Source organism: Ciona intestinalis, unplaced genomic scaffold (genome assembly GCF_000224145.3).
Source record: "Ciona intestinalis unplaced genomic scaffold, KH HT000030.2, whole genome shotgun sequence".
Taxonomy (NCBI): Eukaryota; Metazoa; Chordata; class Ascidiacea; order Phlebobranchia; family Cionidae; genus Ciona; species Ciona intestinalis.
The window spans coordinates 83,755-95,910 of NW_004190352.2; the positions used below are offsets into that span (position 1 = coordinate 83,755).

General features: G+C 36.8%; 3 protein-coding genes across 3 annotated transcripts in view; 1 reads left to right on the forward strand and 2 right to left on the reverse strand.

Annotated features, from left to right (window-relative positions):
* Window positions 1-5,006: 5,006 nt before the first annotated feature.
* On the reverse strand, window positions 5,007-6,093 carry LOC100181702 (RING-box protein 2). Its single transcript, XM_002127589.4, has 2 exons — window positions 5,668-6,093; window positions 5,007-5,317 (listed from the first exon to the last, which is right to left on the reverse strand). The coding sequence occupies exons 1-2, from the start codon at window positions 5,801-5,803 to the stop codon at window positions 5,151-5,153; spliced, it is 303 nt and encodes a 100-aa protein (XP_002127625.1). The 5' UTR covers window positions 5,804-6,093; the 3' UTR covers window positions 5,007-5,150.
* On the reverse strand, window positions 5,812-8,286 carry LOC104266456 (beta-1,3-glucosyltransferase-like). Its single transcript, XM_009862704.3, has one exon. It carries the CDS (start codon window positions 7,722-7,724, stop codon window positions 6,207-6,209), a length of 1,518 nt encoding a protein of 505 aa, XP_009861006.1. The 5' UTR covers window positions 7,725-8,286; the 3' UTR covers window positions 5,812-6,206.
* A 220-nt stretch (window positions 8,287-8,506) lies between these two features.
* LOC100187182 (proto-oncogene tyrosine-protein kinase Src-like) overlaps window positions 8,507-12,156 on the forward strand; it is a 7,047-nt gene continuing 3,397 nt past the window's right edge. The window contains exons 1-5 of the mRNA XM_009862697.3: window positions 8,507-8,994; window positions 9,537-9,630; window positions 10,255-10,347; window positions 10,599-10,696; window positions 11,054-11,197. Coding sequence (XP_009860999.1) covers window positions 8,982-8,994; window positions 9,537-9,630; window positions 10,255-10,347; window positions 10,599-10,696; window positions 11,054-11,197 — 442 coding nt within the window. The 5' untranslated portion in view covers window positions 8,507-8,981. The remainder of the gene's footprint in view (window positions 8,995-9,536; window positions 9,631-10,254; window positions 10,348-10,598; window positions 10,697-11,053; window positions 11,198-12,156) is intronic.

The window sequence follows — 12,156 nt, forward strand, 5'->3', positions numbered from 1 at the left end:
ATATGCATGCATAAAGTCGATTGGGGTAAGATGGTCCATGTTTTCTTTTATCGTCCCATTTGGTAATAAACAAAGTACATTTACAAAATTAACGTTTCCTTTAGACTCTAAAATAGCATTGTTAAAAACATGATCGTGGTATATGGGATACTCTGTGGTTACTGTATCTCCCTTCAATTTCATTTTATTTATTCTGCTTTCTACTATTAAGACCTTGCTGCATGACTATGTACAGATAACTGGCTCACGTTGACCACCTACCACCCAAGGGTTTAATGTGACAACGTCTGCTATAGAGCTTTTATAAGTGTCGGTAAAACAATAAGCCAGCTGTATCACATTACATTGTCATTGAATAGAACGTTGTATGAACGGCGATTAATTAACTACGGAGACGAGGTGGAACACTCGTGTTGGTATATCTAGGGTTCGCCCGCCACGTGAATATAAATTCGTAAAATAAACGAATGAGAGAGTATTAGTGATCACCGGGTTGGAGCAATTGTCGTTAAATGTCTTGCCCAAGAACACATACGCCCATATTGGTAGCAGCGTCGAGCCTCGAACCCATGACCTCATGAGTAAAAGGAGGTGCGCTAACCAACTGTGTCACTTCATTCATTAAACCAGGAACTAAAAAACGCGCAATCTATTTTCCCAATACAATCGACCAATTGTAGCAATTGCCGTACAATGTTTTGCACAATAAGAATACAAACAATTCACTCATCCAATAAATACATAAAACAATGCAGTTATAATTCACCCATTAAACAAAAATAACATAAACTTTAATGTTTGCAGCTTGTATTTACCTGCCCAGCCCAAACATGCAGCGCACGTACATTGCTTGTCATGTTTCAACCGCTCAAGGTCGGGAAAGGAATATTTGGAAGGTCTAGGCGACGACTTCGAAATTCTCCCAAGACTCGGTGAATTCTGCTGTGATTGGCGTTTCGTCACCCGCACTACGTCACGAACAGCCTGCGGTGGGAAGAGTTTTAGTTTAGTAACATTTTATTCAAAATCTGGAATCCATTCTAATGTTTTCGTCCCCGATTTTGACTCACACCGGTTCATGATGAATTATAAATGACGTCGCTACAACTTCGTAACAACTTTGAATAAGCATTTCCCATTTTATATGAGCGAGGTCTTCAGTGAGACACACCTGAGACCTGGGATGTAGGTCTATCACCCCAACACCCAGGGTGCTACCATCTAGACCCCACTGAGGCAGTTTATATACACTCAATAATAGAGATTCTATTTAATAAAGGTTGGGTTTTCAGTGAGGCGTAGAAAATATGCAACGATAAAAAAAACATGGACCATTTCCCAAACTACTACAGTTGAATTTCTACGCCAAAACGCGTATAAACTTGGGATTTAAATTTTTCATTCAAATAGGCTCGAATTGGTCCATTACCCAACATTAAGCTTGGTAAGGTTGCTATTAACATAAGGTATTACCCAACCATGCGAGGATAAATAAGTTACATACGTGGTAACTCGTAAGCGGGCACGAGGTGTACGAAACAGAACACCCGTGTTATAACGACTGTCGTTACCCAACCATGCGAGGATAAATAAGTTACATACATGGTAACTCGTAAGCGGGCATGAGGTGTATGAAACAGAACACCCGTGTTATAATGACTGTCGTTGTCACGCCATGCGAGGATAAACAAGGCCACCACCCACCCTGAATATCCTTGTGCCACTACTTCTACGAGCAGTTGGCGTTCCATCCGAAGGCACAACAAATATGTCAGGTTTCATAAGTGACGCGCTTTCCTCGGTGACTGTTTGGTTGATCGAACTTTGAGAAAACTCGGTCAGTTTCACTCGGTTAGGTTCCCCCTTGTCACACATATCTACTACCAACCTATATTGATCAAGGAAAAAATAAAGAAAACATAACATAAGTAGCTATCTCCTCGACTACGATAGTAAGGAATCAAATCATATAACTGTTTTTTGTCTGCTAAGTGAAGCGACCAAGCTTCTTTCTTCCAGCTAAATGCGTTTAACTCAAAGCATGTGTTTGTCGCTATATCCTGTCCTACTGTTTCAACTATTCTTCAATCTTCGCTACCATAATCTGTATAAACCGTAATAAGATTAAAACAACAAAGCGGAAGAATTACCAACAAACAACAACCATTAAACCCACCACGTTAAACTACCCAAGAAAACAATGGCCACAACAAACGGTGGCGACCAACTTGTGTTTTACTTCGAGGCTAGAAGCGTAAAGAACGCGGCAAACACAATCCTCGCTTGGCTGGAACCGACGTTTCTCGTTCCGCCGTTGAAACCTTGGTTTGTGCTTAAGGTAGGAATGCCTTGGAACGTTGTGTTGACATACGATAAGTCGTTTAAAATGCAATATTACACTGTGTTGATATATATAGCAGGTTGGGGCAAGATGGAACACGTCTTCAATTAGTTTTATCGTCCCAAACAAAGACTATTTACAGAACGATGCTTGCGACTCCAAAGAAGAGCGTTGTTAATTGTTAAAACACGATCGCGAAATATTGGATATTATGTTCTAATGGTATCCTATCTTGCCCCACAGTAATATATACAAATGTTAATATAAAGATATAACTCCCCGCCCCAGGATACAGCATGGCATGTAATCTGAGCCAATTTAAACTTAATAAGCTTACACCTTTTGTCACATACTGTGTGTCTCATGTTTTACTTTATTGAAAACAAACGTCATATAACCTCCCTGGCTTCAACTACTGCTTTTATATTGAACGTCTTGAACTTATTTCAGTGAATTCAGATGGAAATAAACTAAACAATCCAGACAGCAGACTTCTTTTTCCCTGGACTTCCTTTCCAAATTAAATTCCTTTATTTATATTGACTGTCTGTCTGTTTGGATCCCACTGCATTTCATTCATTTCCTTCCTACAGCATTGTACCGGCCGTTGTACAACTGCCCGCTTTCATACGAACTCGATCAGATATAAATTTAATTTTCGCTTTGACTGTGCGATTATGACGTCATAGCCGGTTAATTTATGACAGCGCCGCGTCGTAATCTCACAATCGCTGGTCTATTCCTAAACAAACGTTAATTACCTCACGTGCGTCGGCGGTTAGGCATGAATATTTATATTGTACAGTTGGTTTTGCAGCCACGCTTTTATCCGACACTTTTACTCAAATAGTTTTCACTCATAAATTGTTTCAACGACTGTCGTTTTATTAATTCTTTTCTCTTCGTTGTTTTAACTGACTTGATCTTCGCTACTTTATTCGAAGAGATAAACAACTATCATGGCATGTTCCACTCACCAACCAAACCCACCCAACCACCTTCCCGCAGCCACACCAAGTTATAATGAAGCGTGGCAACAACTCATAACAATTTATCCTCTCATCCCCCAAGCCATATCATTACTCAGCATATATGACCTTATCTAATCTTTCCCTTTCAAGCGTCGCAAAATAAACATGAATTTGAAAGCAACAAAACCGAAGCGTCCAAACAACCCCAGCAACCACCCTACACAGAAATTTTACGCATGCAAAATACTCCCATATCCAATCTCGATGACCGATCTATTTTCTTAAAGTTTCCATAATAAACAAACTATAACGACAACAAAACATTGAAACAACTTTTTCACACAAACTCGTTGCAAGATTTATCGACGTGATAACTTCCTATTAAAATTCAATTTACTCTATGCTGTTTCCTTTAAGTGTCGTAAAATAAACATATATAATACAATGGTGGTAGCAATGTACCATCTTACCCTACGTTAGTAAATTCAAACCCACCAACCATTTGAGACAACTTTAAACAACTCGTTACCCAGCACCCGCGTAAAATATCAGTTTATAAACGAAACAAGTTACTGAATTATTTATTTACATAAAGTTTTGTAGAATCAACATTAAAGCAACAAAACAACGAATATGAACAACACATTCTACACACTACACCTACAAAACAGCTTAAACCTAAAAAAACTTTGGTTCAGTAGCTTTCTACCTTTCCAATCAAGCTTTGCAAAGTAAACATAGTTTTAAAGCAACCAGGTTATTTTAGCTAACACATGCTATACGGCAACACTCGTGCAAAATACCCAGATATTACATTTTTTTCGGCGGGGAACGGGGGTTTTCCCCGCCCACATATCACCGGCAATTGTTTGTTGTGTGTAAATAAAGTAGTGATTGACTACCATGCGCACGGCACCGATCATTAAGAACACGTCGGCGTTTGGGGTCAATTAAAAATAATGTTAAAAACAAGTTTTTTTTTAATTAGCAGCCGCGCTTTTTTGACTCTCTTCTGTATTTTATTCCCGTATCGTGTTTTAATGACAGTCGTTTGCTGCTAATTTTCTTCTTTTTCTCTTTGTTGTTTTAATTTATCTGATCTTCGCTTTTGTATTTGAAGAAACACACAATGTACGTAACAGCACAGAAATACACGCACGTAGTTCCACAATCATAGTTACACTATAACAAAGCAACACAAATGATGCAATTCAACGACTTATTTGAACTTTTAATATTTCCGCAACGAACCCCTGACTTTCATAAACGCGTGGCGACCTTTAGTGGCCATGCTTTGTAAATATTTCCGACCATGCAAGTCGCTCGTGAGGGGGGGCCAAAAAATTTTTTCAAAGGGGGTTTGGGGGGGGGGGGGGGGGAAAATGTAACTTTATATTCCCACGTGTGACATGGAGAGGAAACGAAAGTCGTTGTGACACGGGTAATAATAAGCCTCGAACCTGGTATCCACTGGTTAAGATATAAGAACTAGAAACGCTTGTATTTGCTTTTTTAATGTTTCCATGATCAAAGTTTACCACATAATAACTAATACCGGCGCCGTGGCATAGGTAATGGGTTCAGGGCTCGTCGCTGCTACCATTGTGGGCGTATGTGTCATGGTAACTCGTAAGCTGGCACAAGGTGTTAAACCCATGTTATAACGACTGTCGTTTTAGAGGATATTACATTCATTCAATAAAGAAGATGATTTATTCACAAATAATAACAAACATATTATAATAACATTCCATAAAACAAGTGATTGTTAGCAAGACAATACTTATTGTTTCATCATAATGCATTCAACACAGTGATAATAACAGATGACATGTAGGTCACTTTCCCGTGCCCTGGATCACCCATGCTTTCTGGCACAATGGACACCTGTTGTTTTGTTCCACCCATAAAGCCATGCAGCAATTATGGAATGAATGATTGCATTCGCCCCAAACTACAACGCATTCGTCTTGTTTGTTATCCGCTTGGCAACGTAAACAAGCATCTGTGGAATAAACATGGTTAGAAGGTGTGGATGTATTTTGAATATTTTTTTGGGTAAAGATACTTTCAATTGATCCAACCCAGTCATTAATCGATTGTCTAAATTGTCACCCATACATAAAAACAATCACCCATAAAGTTGCATACGTGGTGTCGTATAAGCTGGCACGAGGTGTATGTTGCTGCTCCCGTGTGAGGATAAATAAGTTACCCTCAATAACTACACTCTAAGTTACACTCATGGCAACTCATAAGGTGGCACGAGAACAACCGAACATAACACAGAAATTAGGCTTGCAAAATAAAACACATGTCAGATGTTCCCCTATAAACCAACACCCCCAAACTCACCCATAACTTGCACTCGACATATAGCGCACGTATCGCACTCCACATCCCAGTTCCACACCGCCACTGCATTCCATTTCTTCAATGTAAACAACTGTGTGGGTTTCTCGTGTGCATTATCGCTGGCATCGTCAGCCATATCTTAACCTGGAATTTGAACAAGCAAGTATTATAATTCATACGAACCACCCGTTTGACATAGAAAGCAAATACTATGGTATAATCTGTGGAAACTGCAATAACACCAACAAATTCAAGCATGAAATAACAAACACATATCTGATATGCTTTCGAAGCCTGTAAGCAATGAAAAAATACAAAGATTTTGACTTAAGAACACTGAACTGCAAACTATAATACAATTTAATCTAACAGGTTACTTGTACTAAAGGGTGTAACTTAATTTCAACAGAAAAGCTTCAATAAAACTGCATTAAAGTCGAAAATTTAATTTCAAATATGATTGCCAAATTTCCGCAAATGCACAATGTTTAGAAAAAATGCAAAAATTGAACTTTTGATATCATTTTACTGCAAATAATTTAAAGTTCGTCTTTAATTTGCGACTCAGTTGGGGTTGGGGGTATTGGCTGTGGTTGTGCCTCAGGGGGGGCTGTTGGAGTCGCTGTTTGCGCTGTAGGGGGGGCTGTTGAAGTCGCTTGTTTTGTTCCGTACATTTCCTTGTCATCGTCGGCGAACCATTCGTTGTAAACATCATACGCGTTTATTTCCCAGTGTTTATGGAACGATATGGGTTGTTGGTTGGAGAGGTAACCATCCGAATAATCCACCGGCCTCGCTTGGTGGAACAAAGGAGAATGAACGACAGGCACCCCAACATTGAATGAAAAACATTGTCCTAAATACATGTCATCAGGTGTACTGATACTTGGGCAACTACATTCATGTTTGAACCAAGCACTTACCGCCCCCCTACTCATAACCATACTTCCCCCACCAGTTATATATCCATACCCGTATCCCTTGTTAAGGCCATACCCATATCTCTCGCCCAATACAATGGGGGAATTGTGATTATAGCAGTTTAGTAACTTTACCATTCGAGACACCCCAATAATTGAGTCATCATCCGCGATAACGAGCCATTTTAAATGTTTCATTTCATCTTTTTTATAGAAATCTTTAATAATAACTTCCATTTTGCCGCAATGTCCAGTAGGTGTGTTTTGCACCCCACAGTCTATTGTTGGTACAGTAGGGTCGCTAACATTGCTGTAGTAAGTGATGTGTTTAACGTATGGTCCCCATGTTTTTTTCACTACTTGTACACGATCCTTATGAAACTTCTTTGTAGTTTTAACACTGATTTGAACATCATCTAAGCTAACCTCATGCCCACAGTCGTGCAGCGTGGGGTCCACAAACGTAGCGCATACATCACCCTTTACCCCGCCACACAACCCCGGCACGCAAGTCAACTTCACCCCGATGTTCTTGTCCATGTACATAGCTATCTCATGTTTCACATCGATCTGGAAGTCCATGTTTTGATCGTTGCCATCGTATTCGACAGCCACGACTTTTAGCAATGCTCGACTCATTAGCCAACCGGAGTCGAAGTCAGGATATTTAAAATCTTTAACTTTCCCATCGAAGAAAGCATAGTGATGGATGATGGTGGGAAAATTATCAAATAAGCATCTTCCCATGAATAGTTTGTCCTCACGGTTATACTTGGGCAAAATATCTTTCATTAAAACCTTCATGTCAACTTGTGTGTCTTCCTCAATAAACATAACCCAGTCAAAATTATCGGCGTATTTTCGCGATAAGTCCGGCACAATAGGCAGAATCACCCAAGCTTGTTCTATCGGCCATTCTCTGTGTAGAAGCAACACCTGTGCGTTGAGACTTGATTTTGCAATCTGTTGATCAAGGTTGGTTTTCCTCTGCTCAGCTAAGTCATGGTGCCACTGATTGGTTTGGCTTCTTATAACGACCAATAAAGATACTTCTGTGTCGTTTGCTTCTGCTACGCTTGCAATGAAACTAAACGAAAATGTGGCAACAAACGCAAAAAGTAAAATATGTTTTAACATTTCAGTGGACCTTAAACCCTGCAGAAAAATAAAGTTTTTTCTTTTTATTAATAGTTATAAATGAAACAGGTTGTAAATGTAGTAGGTACCTCGTACCAATTTACAAATTGTCAGCCTAATAAAGCTGCATATGTTGTAACTTGTAAGCTTGCGTGATATCGGTATGTATGAAATAAGACACCCGTGTTATAAAACGTATGTTTTTCTGCCATGCCAGGATAAATATGTCAAAATAACCCAAAAACTTCCTCGCTGTTCTAACATAACGCCACAATAATATACAAAATTTGTTTTTATTCAAACACTTTTACTCAAGTAGTTTTTACCCATAGTGTTTTGACGATTGTCGTTTTGCTGCTAATTCACTTCATTGTTTTAATTAAGACTGCATTGTTTTAACGATAGATGAACTTCTGTTCTTCATTATGACGTCACAGGCTTATTCTAGATCTCTGCAGCGACGTCTCGACTTTTGCTAAAAAGCCACGCGGCAACCACAGAATGGTGGACACCGGTTTCGGTGTTAACAGTTAACTAAACACAATTTCAACCACAAAATATACCTAACTATAAAAACAAATTTGGTTTTACAAGATTAAAGAGACATGACTTTCTTTTTACCATAATACATTTTACATGCTAATTTTAAAATATTGTTTTCATTTTTAAAAAAGATTTCTATAAAGTTTATCAGCTTAGGTACTTCCCCATTGGTGAAGAAGATTTATAAACAAAAAATATTTTATTAAAACAAAAATTTAAAACAAATAAAAGAAGATAATTTACAAAAGAGTGACAGTCTGTAAATCACTCTAAATAAAAATTCATATAAAAATAAATATTTTAAACAAAACAATTTTATTTTAATGTTGTTTATGTATTTAAATAAATGCACAATGTAAGAAAAAATGAAAAAAAAAATTTTTTAAATAACATTTTTACCGTTGCCTGATACAGAACAGACTGTATTCACTTATTCAATATGTGTTTTAACAGTTTCGTTTTTTTAATATATGTCGAATTATATGTAAACATGTTTTATCAACTGTTTTTTTTTTGTTGCTATATCCTTTTTTTTAGTTTAAAATATTTATTTTGCAAACAATAATCAGTAACAAGACTAAACAAGTCACTGCTATTAACAACACAGGTTTACATTGCATTAAATACAAATCAATTATTAACTTATTGTTTAAGTTGTTGTTTAAACTTGCTATACATTATGTCCCATTCACATTCCTGCACTTACAAGCTACAATGCAAAACCCAGGTAAGAATTATTAAAACTTATTTTTTTTATTTTTTGTTTTATTTTGCTACCAGGCATAATGTACATAATCTTTTTTTAGGATTATTTTGTACGTGGAAATGTTAATTTTATTCTAAAAAGTCTTGCCCAAATGCAGATAAAGTTGGAATAAAATGTTTCCTATATACTATAACAATGAAAAAAAGATTGTTATAATTTTTAGGTAGTTAAAAAAACGTTAAAACTAAAATATTTTTACAGCAAGTTTCTTGAAAAATGTTTAACAACAAAAAGTATTTGTTACATCATAATCAGATTGTTGTAAAAGATTTTGGAAACTTGAGTTTCAATTCTGATTGGTCAACATATTTTAACTTATTATGGGCAAAATGCCTTTTGACCAAACATGAGTTTAATATATTGTAATAAATTATTTATATTAATGTCATTGAATTTTTGTTGGAAAAATTTGCATAAAATATTATTTTTATTCATATCTAAAAATAAGTATAACCAGAAGATTGTAAAGATACATCTTAAGTTAAAACTTAATATTTCCTCAGCCTCGCCGAGGTACGTTTCAATATCTGAATACAACCCCAAACATAACAGTGACATCCCATGTAAAGGGGGAGAAGCTTTCTATTTGTTGGAAAGGTGATGTAACAATGGGTGTGATGATGTAATAATGGATGTAATAATGAGTGTGATGATGTAATAATGAGTGTGATGATGTAACAATGGGTGTGATGATGTAATAATGGATGTAATAATGAGTGTGATGATGTAATAATGAGTGTGATGATGTAATAATGGGTGTGATGATGTAATAATGGTGGTTGTTTAACAACAGTATCAAATATGACCTCGTATATTTTATCTGGAAGGCTTATTGCTCCCACTATTGCAAACTTATGTGTTAATTAACAGTGGAGCTGTATTGCCTGATATTACAATTGTTTATCTTTACATTTGTAAACTTTTTCTGATATAAAACAAAGTAACTTTAAAATTACACTAGGCCTGGTTGCAGCACCACAATCATGGGTGTTTTACAAAAATAGAAAAGAGTTGCCGTGGTAGGTTGGGTTTCGTTACCATGGCGATGTGAGGTGAATTTCATGGAGTAAATTTTGAAGATGAATGAACCAATGTACATTGTAGCTGAAGTTGTTCCTGACACTTTGTTGTTTTATTTTCGTTTGTTGATTATCGCGAGATGAATTTCATGAACAACATTATGTCGTCACAACCAGCCTTATAATGAAACCTTCACCACAGAACTGACGACTGGTGTTATGTACAAAGTGAAACCTCCGGCAGTAAAGGCTATTTACCAAGTCATCTCATACAGCTTGATCTTACAAATGAACCGTAAGTTGCGTGGCATAATGGTTACTGTGCCTGGCTGTAACACAGGGGTTACTGGTTCAAGGCTCCCCTCTGCTACCAGAGCACATGTGTTATAACGAGTGTTGTTGTTACCAGCCATGCGAGGATAAATAAGTTACATACGTGGTAACTTGTAAGCGGGCATGAGGTGTATGAAACAGAACACCCGTGTTATAACGACTGTTGTTGCCCCGCCATGCGAAGTTACATCAAGCCACTCAAATACACCACAGTTGGTTCCATGGAAACATCGGAAGAATCGAAGCTGAGAATTTACTTCAATATTCTGAGCCAGGAACTTTCTTGATTCGTGAAAGTGAAACCATCAAAGGTTTGGATATTTAGGATATTTTAAACTTAACCTGGCCTCGAATTAGTAGCATGTGTGTTCATTGCATTTTCTCATTGTTCCAATGAATCTAATCTATGACTAAATGCGATTTGCGACGTGCTTTTTTTACTCTTAAACATAACATTTACATTTATTTAACTCTTCATATATGATGGAAAGATCTTATAATTTTTTTAAACAAAGAAGGAAATCAACAGCGAAACAACAGTCGGTAAATACAAAGTGGATAAAAGGTGGAATAGAATGTCAGTTAAAATAACTTGAAGTAAACATGATATAACGCCTGTCCTTGCCCACCATTAAAGTATATTAACTTTCATCCATTCAAAACTTCAGGTTCATACACATTAACAATGATCCAAATAAAAGATGGCACAAAACAAATCAGTCATTTCCGAATAAATTATGACGATGGGAAATATTTCATCACGAGTGCGAGGAGGTTTCTGGGGTTGCATCAACTCATACAACATTACATGCGTATGTACTGTATAAAATAGTTAGGGTTGTGTCTTTACAATACTAATATGAGGTTTAAATACCCTTATTGCCCAAATCTAATGAAACTGGTCCACAATTACATGAAAATGTTATGGAAATTAGCTTTTTTTGCGCACAATCGTTTTATATTTTTATTTTCCCACTTTACGATATATTATTTTGTGCTAATAATGTCATCCACCCTAATGCAGATGACCTGTAAAGGATATTGAAACATCGTAGCAAATGATTGGCAGAGGGGCTGATTTATATATTGTATGAGTTTGGGTTTGAATTGATTTGAATTTAACCTTTAGTCTCGTAATGGCCCGGGTTCAAACCCCACCGGAGTAACTAAATAACCTTTTAATACCTTAAACAAATAAGTTCATATTTATTGTTGATTTGATAAGAATGATTGTTTTGCATTCAAATGTTTAATGTTTCACTTAATTGCTGATGCATGAGGTAAATATTAATTAGTTGTATTTGAGTTCAACTCGTGGCCGTGATAGTTTCCTTTCAAATTCAAAAGCCCTTTGTTTAACGAGAGGATTTGCTACAAAGGTAAAAGTGGAGTCGGTCATTCTTATAAAACTAATTTCTGGGTTTTCACTCTCACTCATGCCAATGTCATAACCCTAGTGACATTGGTTGTTTAATTTAATAAATAAACCAACTCATCGAAACATGTTAAACGCAACACATAAATGTATCGTTGGACGAAACATCTAACGGTATTTGCTCCAACCCAGTGGTCACTAAGAAGTTGTCCAAGTACGACAACTAAGAAAAAATTATTCAAAAAATTGAAAGTAGCTTACTCATATCTTAACAACCTAACTTAATACTTATGAATGTACGAATGTAACTTACTTTATCCTCGCGTGCCCGGAAAACAACATTCGGTATAACACGGGTTAACACCTCGTGCCCGCTTACGAGTTACCATGTATGTT